This window comes from Eleutherodactylus coqui, chromosome 11, assembly GCF_035609145.1.
Source record: "Eleutherodactylus coqui strain aEleCoq1 chromosome 11, aEleCoq1.hap1, whole genome shotgun sequence".
Taxonomy (NCBI): domain Eukaryota; kingdom Metazoa; phylum Chordata; class Amphibia; order Anura; family Eleutherodactylidae; genus Eleutherodactylus; species Eleutherodactylus coqui.
The window spans coordinates 37,163,724-37,176,382 of NC_089847.1; the positions used below are offsets into that span (position 1 = coordinate 37,163,724).

The 12,659-nt window shown below is 48.0% G+C and overlaps 1 protein-coding gene across 1 annotated transcript in view; it reads left to right on the forward strand.

Moving 5' to 3' along the window:
• OGFOD1 (2-oxoglutarate and iron dependent oxygenase domain containing 1) overlaps positions 1 to 12,659 on the forward strand; it is a 30,924-nt gene that overhangs the window by 5,900 nt on the left and 12,365 nt on the right. The window contains exons 3-6 of the mRNA XM_066583834.1: positions 169 to 215; positions 806 to 906; positions 2,578 to 2,694; positions 10,656 to 10,747. Coding sequence (XP_066439931.1) covers positions 169 to 215; positions 806 to 906; positions 2,578 to 2,694; positions 10,656 to 10,747 — 357 coding nt within the window. The remainder of the gene's footprint in view (positions 1 to 168; positions 216 to 805; positions 907 to 2,577; positions 2,695 to 10,655; positions 10,748 to 12,659) is intronic.

Genomic DNA, 12,659 nt, shown 5'->3' on the forward strand with positions numbered 1-12,659 from the left:
CAATCCTGGGTGAGGGACAAGCTTCCTTTTGTCCGCTGGTTAGTACAGGAGGGTCATTTAGTTCAGCTACAGGACATTATGGATATTCATTAACACAAATGGAATACGTCCTCGTCAGTGACTTGTGATCGTTGCTGTATAACTCCGTTTTAACTTTTTGTCTTCTAGTCTGAGGATCTGAAGAGCAGGAAGGAGCCGCACATCAGCGCACTACGGTGAGAGGACTGGAATGCTCTTAAAGGGATAGGATAGGCTATCCATATCAGATCCGTGGGGGTCTGACACTTGCCCAAGCATGGCAGCCCCTTTGGACAGTGGATGCGGCAAGTACTGCGGCCTCTTGCTTGCTTACATTGCTCAATACACTTTGCCCGTTTATTAGCAGCTGTGCTGGGGATTGTAGTGCTGTCCCATTGACAACGCTATAATGACGGATCTGCAGGGAGAGTTGAGGGATATTGGGCGCACAATCAGGAGATGTCGACGGGATGCCATAACCCTGCTGGAAAGTGCTAGCTAAGGGAAGAAATAGGAAGTCATAGAATCATAGACTGGTAGAGTTGGAAGGGGCCTCCGGGGTCATCGGGTCCAACCCCCTGCTCAATGCAGGATCACTAAATCCTCCCAGACAGATGTGTCCAGCCTCTGTTTGAACACTTCAATTGAAGGAGAAGCACATCCCTCTTTATCTGCTGTGTGGCGGTCCCAGACATAAAGTATCCTCTCCAAGTGCCATAATGTATCTCTCTCCACCCCCTCACCCCCCTTCACATTTCTCATTTGTTTGGTCGTCCTCCTGTTTCAGCAACGTCCTGTTTGTAGACTTCCGGCAATGGCTTTCAGAGGTGACCGGTGTGGAGCTGGAGACCACGGTAGACATATCATGTGCGCAGTACAACTACACAGGTAAGCGCTGCACACATCCTATCCGTGACGCGGTGCGTGGATCACCAGATGAGAATGTCATGCTATAAACTACATTAAGAGGGAGATTTTCCTTGTAGAAAAGAACTATAATTTGCATCATATTAACAGATGACCCTTTAATGACCAGAAGAACATATGTGTCATTCTAGATAAAGAAAGTGGCAGCATCCATGGTGCGATTTGAAAATGCTTTTAATTCCTCCAAACGATAAAACAACGTTTTGACCCTTGCGAGGTCTTCTTCAAGTATAAAATTGACACCATCATGCAGCATTTAAATACAAACATTATCTAATGACCACACCAATCACAGTAAGGCTCATACTCCTAAGGTACCACCCACTACAGAATATACACCAATGTTCCTTATCAGTAATTACTGACGATATTATTCCTCTTTCCTCCCACTGTTGTCATGGCGATCAGCGCGTCCAAGTCTTATTACTGCGCATGCGCCATGACCCATCTTCCACTGCAATATGCCGGAACTCAGCGGCACCTCCGTCTTCTCCCAGAGTTCCGTTGCACACGCGCGACATCTTCCGGGACTTGGAGACAGCTAGCGTCGTCATAGATGCCCTCAAGACATTCCCACGCATGCGCAGCACTCATACAAGCCCCGCAAACTCCATCTTGGATTCTGGCAAATCAAATCTATCTTCCAATCATACTTTATATCCTCAATTTACCAATTGCTATCATCTTATTTAATGCCCGATGTTTATAAAGTGCTTAAATTTATCATAAAACCATGCATATAGAAATCTTCTCATGTAGATTTGTGCCGCAACCAATGCGGAGCTCTACCACAAATCGTTATCCTATCATTTCAAGCATTTAGAGAGATCTTTTTCTGATGAGTATAGATATTTTTATTGTCTTGTTTTGGTCAAAATTTGGAATCCGGGACATGTACAATAAAGAGTCGTCTACATCCACAGCGGGATTTTCTCAGCAAATATGCGATCAACGCATAACGGCACTCGGTGTAATCTGTAACCATAATCTGTGAAAAAAACAAAACCGCACATAATTAAAATCCTATGGCAAAGGTCCTTACAGTGCGGACAATCCAACAGATCTTACAAGTACATAGCAGCATTATATTCTTCATTCAGTCCCCGTGGGGTCAACAAAAATATCCAGCGCAATTCTTTTTTAAGAGCCTTCTCCCTATCACCACCTCTTATCGAGAAAGGGACCCCATCGATCACCCAAAATTTCAGTTGACTAATGACCAGACGACCACAAGTGCTGAGACGTTATTAATAGAGATGAGCGAGCGTACTCGGAAAAGCACTACTCGCTCGAGTAATTTGCTTTATCCGAGTATCGCTGTGCTCGTCCCTGAAGATTCGGGTGCCGCTGCGGCTGACAGGTGAGTCGCAGCGGGGAGCAGGGGAGAGCGGACGGGAGAGAAGGAGAGAAAGATCTCCCCTCCGTTCCTCCCCGCTCTTCCCTGCAGCTCCCCGCTCCGTGCCGACACCCGAATCTTCAGGGACGAGCACAGCGATACTCGGATAAAGCAAATTACTCGAGCGGGTAGTGCTTTTCCGAGTACGCTCGCTCATCTCTAGTTATTAATCCTCTGGTATATGAATGAATGTAACACAAGACCTTGCGTTGAATGTCTTTACTTCCACACCCCAGATACTCTGCTGTGCCATGACGATGAACTGGAAGGGAGGAGATTTGCTTTCATCTTGTATCTGGTTCCTGAGTGGTCCGAGGCAGATGGGGGGACGCTGGACCTGTACAGCACTGATGGTACGTGGCCCCTTCTCACTCCGATAGTCTCTTAGATAAGACTTGTAGCCACAGGTTGTTGGGGATTTGCAGCCTTGTAGCGTCGGACCCCGTACCGTTAGACACATCCCATGTACTGGAAAATCTGCTCAAAGATAAAGTTATGCTTACAGCAGATTTTATTTCAAAATGTGTTTTATTAAATTTTTCTGAGGTACAAACAGTATGAAATTGAAATTTTCTGCAGTACGTACAGTGTGAAATTAGAGCTTACAATAGTACAAGATTTGTGAGAAACCTCTTCTCGTTTGACTAAGCCGCCGTTAACTCCGTGCTTCGGGAGGACGTCAGACTTGTCCTTAATGGCTGTTGTTAGTAATATCGCGGCATAGACCTTGCTGGTGGTCTTTACTTGGAAGCAGTTTACCCGTAAAACTTTCCCACTCACCCGCCCACCCCAATCAATTGCTATCAATACCCGCTTGGTATAGGCTGAGTGTTCTATAACTTATTACTTATATAACGTTATGAACTTTAAGTAAAAGAAAACAAATCACAAAAACCACAACAAAACAAAAACAAAACAAAAAGGGAGAAGTAAGAAGGATAAAGAGAAAATAATAACATTGTGTGTGTACATATATAACAGACAATAAGGAGGGGGAAGAAGATGGGGGGGAAAAGGGAGGGGGGGGGGAAATGGTCCTGGTCCCGTTTCCATGGCCCCGTACATAAAACATGGGATTAGTTAGGCAAAGCTCCACTCACCAGCCACTGTCCAAACCCCGTGGTTTTGCGGAATGTCAACCAGGGCTCCCATGTAGCGTGGTATGCTGAATATTTCTCGTCATCTTTTGCTCTCAACTCTTCCATATGGCCTATCTCGTCCAGGGCGGTCACCCAGTTCACCCTTGTGGGGGGTTCACGGGATCTCCACAATCTCGGTATCACTGTTCTCATAGCTAAGAGGAAGAATCTTAGGGAGCCATTCTTGTTTGCTCTTATTGACCCCGGAAGGATCGACAGGAGGGCCATCTCGGGTGACAGCACCAAAGAGTCCCTGTTCAGGGCGTTATGTAAGAACTCGATTTCCCTCCAGAGTGTCCTGACCTGCGGGCAGGACCACCATATGTGTGAAAGTGTGCCCACCTCTCTCTGGCACCTCCTACACAGATCAGACACCCCAGGGTAATATTTAGCCAGGCGCACAGGGGTGCGATACCATCTCGTTAGCAGTTTGTAGTTGAGCTCCTGATGGCTGCTCGAGATTGTCATCTTATGGGTCAGGCATATGGCCTTGGCCCAGTCCTCCGTAGTCAGCTCTCTTCCCAGCTCCTTTTCCCACGCCCTCTTAGACCCACCCCCAGGGTCCAGTCTCTCCCCGGCCACCAGAAAGCTATAGACCGCGGAGATCTCTCCTCTTGTCCTCTGAGGTCCCCCACACATCCCTTCGAAAGGGGTGTCCGGTGCCGTCAACTCCAAGATCGGACCCAGGGCCCGTACATAGTGACCAATCTGGTAGTGTTGGAACCACGCGCCTGTCACCCGCACTCTGCTCCCCAAGAGGACGTCCAGTGGTATTAGGCCCTCTCCGTCCACCACGTCCCTAACCCTGGGCAACTCCACACCCAGCCCGTCCAGTATGGGCAAACCTATGTCTCCTTGAGGAAAATCTGGGTTCCCTCTCAATGGTGTCCAGGGCCCGGGGACTCTCACCAGGCCACCCCTCACCGCGAAGCTGTCCCACGCTTTCAGTAAAGAGCTTATAAAAGAGGAGACTTTAACGCCCCTCCTTCCTAGCCCGCCGCGTAGCCAGAAAAGTCCCCGGATCCTCCCTGTCGCTAGCTCTTGCTCCAGTTCTACCCATCGTTTAGTTGTCCCCTCATGTACGACGTCTAGCACCGTTCTGCAAATGGCAGCTCTATAATAGAGTAGCAAGTCCGGCAGACCCGTTCCGCCTCTTTTTTTTGGTTGGGTCAGTAGTCTGTAGCTTAGGCGCGGTTTAGTTCCCCCCCACACGAAGTGTGTCACTGCCTTTTGCAGTTTTACAAAGAAATTCCTCGGAACTTGTATGGGTAGTGTTTGAAATATATACAGGAGTTTAGGAAGGGAGTTCATTTTAATGACGCTAATCCTGCCAAACCACGAGAGAGTCATTGGCCTCCACCTCTCGAAGTCTTTTATCATAGCAGAATATATAGGTTCGTAATTTAAGTCATAGGTCTTCCCGGGGTCCGTAGGGAGTATCACCCCCAGGTATCTAATGTTGTCCTCTCGCCAGCTTAGGGGGAATAGGTGTTTAAGCCGCGTGATTTCTGACGTCGGGAGTGTAATATTTAGTATGTCTGATTTTTTCAGGTTGATCTTGAAATTGCTGACCCGACTATATCTATCAAACTCCTTGAGGATAGCGGGCAATGCCCGGTTGGGGTTGGTAATGTATACTAATAGATCATCAGCAAACAAGGCGACTTTATGCTCCTGCTTCGTTGTTTTGTAACCCAGTATTTCCTTGTTTTCTCTTAAGGCGTTCGCCAGTGATTCCATAACCAGGGCGTATAATGTCGGGGACAGCGGGCAGCCCTGTCGCGTTCCGTTCTTTATGTTAATTGGGTTAGATAGCCTCCCGTTGACGCGTATCTGTGCTGTTGGGTTATTGTAAAGGGCCATTATCCAGTTAATCACCCTATTGCCCAGTCCGACTTTCCTTAACGTAGCCTCTAGGAACCTCCAGTTTACGCGGTCGAAAGCCTTTTCGGCGTCCACCGAGAGGAGGCAGAGCGGGATATTTTCTTCTCGTGCTCTCCCCATTAATGCTAGGGTCCGTATCGTGTTGTCCCTAGCTTCTCGTCCCGCTACAAATCCTACCTGATCTCTATGGACTAATCCGGGGACGATAGGACGTAAGCGCGTGGCTATCGTTTTAGCGAATAATTTGGTGTCAACGTTTAATAAAGAGATTGGGCGATAATTTCCGCAAGCCATGGGGTCTTTACCTGGTTTTGGGATAACTGTAATGATCGCCTGTAAGGCTTGGTACGGGAATGGGCATCTTTCAGAAACTGCATTAAAGGCTCTGCCCAGGAGAGGTACCACCAAGTCCCCACATGTCTTGTAGAACCTAGGGGTGAAGCCATCCGGCCCCGGGCTCTTCCCTATTTTCAAATTTTTAATTTCTGTTAGTATTTCTTGATCTAACATGTCTTCCTCTAGTAGCTCCTGTCTCTCTATTGGGATCATTGTTGGTGCATGTTTTTGTAGGTATTGGTCTATCGCGGTTGTTTCGACTGTCCCCCCAATGTTGTATAGCTCGCCATAGTATTCTCTGAAACATTCCAGAATGTCGCTTGTAGCGTGGACCTTGCCCTTGTTTACTGAGTTCATTGAGAAAATATGTGCCTGGCTTTCCCGCGGGTTTAGCGCCCTAGCCAACCAAGAGCTACATTTATTGCTATACTCATAATATCCTCCCTTCGCTCTATCCCTCAGATGCAGATAGGTCTGGTCCATAATCCCTAAAATTTGCTGGCGTAGTGTTGATATCTCCGCTTTTAAAGACGGGGATGCGTTAGTCTTATTGGCCTGTTCCGTTTTTTCCAGCTGGGATATCAAGTTCGCCAGTTTAGCTACCCTATCCTTCTTAAGTCTTGACCCGTGGGAGATGAAGACCCCCCTCAGGACGCATTTTAGGGCTTCCCACTGGATGGTTGGGGAGGTTGTGTCCGTTTTGTGGGTTTCTATAAAAGATTCTATTGTTTGTCTGATCTCCTGCAGGCAGCAAGGGTCGCCCAGGAGGTTGTCATTCAGTCTCCATGTGTTTAGTCCCCTTACCGCCTCCCCACCCAATAGGGCCCCATATACAGGTGCGTGGTCCGACCAGATGAAGTTACCTATAGAGCACCTAGGTTTCCAGTCCAACAGGCCGTGGGAGACAAATAGATAGTCCAAACGTCCATAACTATTATGGGCGATGGAGTGATGGCTAAAGTCCTTGATCTCCGGGTGTAGTGTTCTCCAGAGATCAACGAGTTTAAGCTCGGATAATCTTCTCCGCAACCTACGCAGGGCCACCGGGGAGAGACTGGACTTACCCGTCGACGCGTCCAGAGCCGCGTCCCAGACCAGATTGAAGTCGCCGCCCAGCACTATGTACGATCCCTCTGCGAATTGGTCCAGTTCCCCCATAACCCGACATCCAAAGGCAATCTGACCTGTGTTGGGGAGATAGACGTTAGCCACCGTTATTATGCGGCATCCTAGGTCAACTCTGAGAAAGATGTATCTGCCCTCGGGATCCGCCCTAGAGGCCAGGACTCTGTGGGGGAGATTCTTATGAATTGCAATGGACGTGCCACAGATTTTCTTATCTGGGTGTGTACTGTGGTACCAGCTTGTGTAGTATTTATTGTTACTCTTAGGAATGTGGTCTTTTCTATAGTGCGTCTCCTGTAACATGACTATCATAATTTTCTTTTTATGCATATGGGACAGAACTTGGCCTCTTTTGGCCGGGGCGTTTATGCCTCTGACGTTAAATGTGCAAAAGGATAGGTTTGTCATGGTGGTATATTGACGGTTGAGCAAGGTGTTATTGCTGTCCATGGGCCTCGGGACCAGGACGAGGGATAGAAAAAGGGAGACATTAATAGTGGGAAGAAAGTAGGGGAATAAAGGGTGGGGTGACAGAAAATGAACATTCTGTCGACTAGGTCACACATTCCTAGTCTAGCTGGCGGGGAGCCGACCATCGGTCAGCTATAGACGGCACTGTCGTGACGTCAACCCGGAGAGAAGGGGAGATCACCGAAACCAAATGGCCCGGGCCTCCCGCCATCCCCGCCGACAAACCCTGAGGTCAACCATATGGCTCGTGTCTTTAGGCAACTTTGATAACAGTAGTAACATAACAACAATGATAACATAGTAGTGCGCATAACCAGTCATCAGGCCTTCAAATAACGTTGCAGTCTACTGGTTCATGACCATGCATATTTAGCGCTGTGGGCGTGTCCAGACGGCGCTGTAGGTCTAGAATCGGCGGCTCGCAACAAGTCGCCAGGAATCAGCTACTTTGGTCGTGTGACAATCAGCGTTGTGGTTTGCTGGTGTGGTTTCTGGGCCCAGGACCCCGGGGTCCCACCTCGTGCCAGGTGTCCCTGGGCCCAGATATGGGTAGTGATGGAAGGTGGGGCCAATCCGGCAGTGCCACCATTGGGAGCTCCAGAGTGCCTAGGAATCTAGGGAGGTCAGCTGGTGATCTAAAAGTTCCTGTCTTGCCATTCCTGGTGGCCGTGAGCTGGAAGGGGTAACCCCACCGGTACAGGATTGTGTTAGCTTTTAGGACATCTAGCAGGGGTCGTACGGCTCTGCGCAATTGCAGGGTGCGTCTTGCTAGATCTGAGTAGATTGCTATAGGGACCCCATTGTGGGTTAGAGTGTCCTTTCTGTCGCGGGCGCACTTCATGATGGCCTCCTTTTCTTTGAAATAGTGTATGCGGCATACGACATCCCGTGGCCTATTAGGATCATCCGGTTTGGGGCCTAGAGTCCTGTGTATGCGATCGATTACGACCGGTTGGTCAGGGCTGCGTTTTAGTAGAGAGCTAAAGAAATTGCGTGCCCAGTCCTCTAGTTGGGAGGGTAACACCTCCTCGGATAAACCTCTCAGCCGTAAGTTATTGCGCCTGTGGCGGTTCTCAAGATCATCGATATGTGCCAATATGTCTGCCATTTGTAGGGCTTGCGCATTGATTACTTGGCTGTGAGTATCAAGTGTGGAAAGGACTTTTTCCTGTGTCTCCTCCACCGCGTCTACGCGGTTTCCCACATGTTTAAGCTCTTGATGTAAAAGGGATAGCGCCTCTTTGTGTGAGGCCTCCAGCCTCTGGAAGTCCCTTTTTGTCGGGAGAGATCTCAAGTGCTCTTTCCAATTCCAGTCATCATCAGATGAGGAATCGCTTGGGGAAGTCTGGCGGCCTGGTGTATTTTTTATTGTTGTGGCGCTGCTCCTGCGTGTTTGTTGTGGGCGACTACCACTCCCACCTGGCAAGGTGTGAGTGTCCCCTGGATTACTTAGCTGCTGCAATGCTCGTTTTGCATCTGTGCCCCCCTTGTGGTTTTGTGGCTGGCTGTAACTCTCTGCTGGGGGTTGTGGTGTAGCAGAGCCCTTGGTGTGGTCTGGGCTCCCTTTGTTATGTGTGTGGGCTGCACACAATCCCTTGTTCTGGGAGTGCATGTGCCCATCAGGGAATTCCTTGTCTGCCCCCTGTGGTGCACTGCTGTGCTGGGCTGAGCGTTCGGGGCCCCCCTCTGATATGGCGGCAGTCCGTGGGGAAGATACAATGTCCCCCCCGTCAGCCCCGGAGCCCGCACCCGGTGTTTCATTGCACTTATCTGTCCCTGGTGGTGCTAGTGGTGCCAGCGCTCCTGCTTCCTCTGCTCCGCTTGTCCCCCCGCTGTCTCCGCTGGGCTCCATGTGCTTCGGGTGCACGTGTTCCGGCGCCATCTTGGATGCAGAAGCCGGCGGTCCGCGGCCGCTGAAGAAGCGTTCTATGCGCCGCGGCTCGTCCTCCGCTGCCTCCTGTGTCTTCCCCGCTGTTCTCCTCTTCCCCATGGTGCTCTCAGGTGACTTTTCGTGCCGTCTGGATCACGGTAGGCTGTGTTTGCCGGCGGTTGCTGCGGGAACCCGGCAGGGACGCGTCTCACTCCGGCATCGGCAAGCTCCGCCCCCTTCTTACAGCAGATTTTAGTGTTTTTTTTTTTTCTTTTAAGATAACTTTTTATGCTGCCCAGACCACAGGTAACAGGAACACGGGCAAATACACCCATTCGGCCCATGTATGTTTTATGCTAAAATGCTGCTGTGAGAGCTTTCAAGTTGAAGGGCCAGGCTGGACTCTTCCCGCCCGTGTCATTAGGACTGACAGCTACTCTCCCTGCTTGTGTATGGAGTGAGGGTTGTCAGGCTTGATGACATGGGCGGGCAAAGGCCGGCATGGCTCGCCTCTTTGACTTAGAGCTCAGCTGGAATAAAGTTTTATGTAACACTTTTAACCCATTAAGGACGCAAGCTTTTCTCTTTTTTTTTTTTTCCATTTTTGTTTCCATTTTTGTTTTTTTCCACCCTAATTTTCTAAAAACCTAGCTCTTTTATTTCTCCATTAATGTAGCTGTATGAGGGCTTGTTCTTTGCGGGACGAGTTGTATTTTTCAATGGTGCTATTTAATGTACCATATAATGTACTTAAAAAAAATTTCTAAGTGGAGTGAAATGGAGAAGAAAAACCAAAATTCTGACATCTTCGTGTGCGTCTTATGACATAACCTTATTCTATGGGGTAGTATGATTACTACAATACCAAATTTATATCGTTTATTTTTTTGCTGTGCTACTTTTATTTTTTTTTCACAATTTCTCACAATCCCCCTCTATACGTATCCCGAACCTGCAGGACGTAACTACGCCCTGTAGTGTTAAGGGGTTAAGTTGTGTTTTGTCTTTTTTTTTTGCTGACACTCGGCAGAATTCCAAAATTAAACCTACATGGGTTGTGTGTGAATATGAACACGGAGTGACATACATGATAGTAGGCTTGTGAACTGACCCAGCCAGCAGACCACAGCTATAAAAATCTGTTGATGGTATGCCAAACCAGAAGGCCCAGGAAAATCGGAGGTGTGTGTGTGTGTTCGTGTGTGTTCGTGTGTGTGTGTGTGTTCGTGTGTGTGTGTGTGTTCAGAAGTGAAAAAGGTGACATGTATAAAATCCACTCAATAGGATCGCACCCCCAGTGATTTCGGGCTCTCAGGGGTCACTACTATGCCTGGTCACCTAAGCAGATGAGGTCCTTTTGTGTCTCTGTGGATTCTATATGTACAGTTGATTTGTTACATGAGGGAACTTTGACGAGAGAGGGTATTGATGAGTACATCGTGGATGACTGATATAGAATAGTCTGACCGTTTGTCTTTATCTTTCCCAGATAGGACACAACCTGGATCTATTGTGAAGTCTCTTGTTCCATCTTGGAATACTCTGGTTTTCTTCGAGGTCTCTCCAGTCTCTTTCCATCAGGTAGCAAATGCAGGATGAGTAATGGCCTACATGTTTTGCATCATTCTGTCTCCTCAATCTTAAATGGGTTGTCCCAAGAAATAAAGTTGTCCTCTATCCACAAAATAGGGGATAATTAGCTAATTGTTGGGGGGGTCCAACTGCTGGGAGACCCGCCAGTTTGGAGAATGGGGATCTGGATCATTATCTATTGAGTGATGCTCACACATGGGCAGCACCGCTCCATTCATTTCAGTGGGATCAGTGGACACCGCTGAGAGCTCGGACTCTGTCTCCAGCAGTCCCTTTCAAAAGAGTGGAGCGTTGCTGCACATGTGCGGCCAATGGTCAGCTAGTCATCCTCTTTTCTGTGGATAAGGAATAACTGAATTTATTAGGACCATCCATTTTAAAGTGGTTTTCTCTCACATCCACCATATCCTTCATGGTTGGCTGCAGCAGTCACTGATCGTGGTCAGCAGCAATCACCGGCCACAGCAGTGACCTTTTATAGCCAGTAATTGGCTGCAGCAATTACATGTCTTGGTCACCATCAAGCAGAAAGGACAGTGCTTGTGAAGCAATTTTAAGTCATAGGACAACTCCTTTAACCCCTTAACACTACAGTACGAACAGCTGCGTCCTTCAGGCTCAGGGTATGTATGGAGGGGAGATCACGGGTTGATCTCGTTCCATACAATGCAGGTGCCGGCTGTTTCTTACAGCCGGCACCTGTCCACAACGGCTCCGATAAGTCGCGCTGCTCATTGGAGCTGTTAACCCATGAAATGCTGCTGTAATTTCTGACTGCGGCATTTAAATCCACTGAACAGTGTTTGTGGGTCCTGTACAGCCCTCTGCGATGAGATCGCAGGTTGCAGTGCGGTTGTCATGGCAGCCGTGGGGCCTTCTGAAAGACAGTCTGCAATCGCAGCTCTGTGGCCTATCAAGCCAAGCCCGTGGTGTGGCTTGATAAAACGCCTGTCAATGGCGGTTTAATGCAATTTTATGGCATTGCATCATATTGCAGGAGCGATCAAAGTCTCACAAGTGTTTGTCCCCTGTGGGGGCTAAAAAAAAAAAAAAAAAAAAGTTTTACTAATTAGCTAAATAAAAAGTAATAAAAGTTTAAAAAAATAAAAATAATCTTTTGCTGTATTTATAATAAAATAATCTAAATCCTAAAACATATTTAGTATCGCTGCATCCATAAAAGTCTGATCTTTCAGAGTAACGCATTATTTATCCCACACTGTGAGCGTCGTCAGAAAAAGCTAACACAGTCAGAATTGCCCTACTTTGGTCACCCCCTATTGTAGTAAAAAGCTATCAAAAAGCTGTATGCAGTCCAAAATAGTACCGATAGAAACCACAGGACATCCCACAAAAAATAAGCCCTCACACGACTATATAGTTGGAAAAATAAAAATATTATGGCTGTCAGAAGACGGCGGCAGAAAATAACTTAAAAAAATGAAATATCTTTGCAAAAAAAAAAAAAACATACAGCGAAAAAAATATATATAAATTGGATATCATAGTAACCGTACTGACCCATAAAATAAAGTTATCAGGTGATTTTTTTTTTTTTTTGTTGCAGTGTGCACGTCGTAGAAACAACACTCGCCCAAGAGTTTTTGGGGTATTTTTTTTGTTTCACTCCACTTAGATTTTTTTAAACGTTTTTTCTATACATTAGGCCGCCTGCACACGGGCGGAAATCCCGCGGCGGGATTTCCGCCACTGAAAGTCTGCATAGGAGTGCATTACAATACGCACTCCTATGCAGATGGCCGCGGTTTGGCCGCGCGAAACTTCGCGCGGCAAACAAACCGCGGCATGTCCTATCTCGCAGAGCCCCTCACAGAAACATCACTCACCTGCCCGCCGGCTCCGGTCTGCGCATGCGCCGGCTGCTTGGCAGCCGGCACAT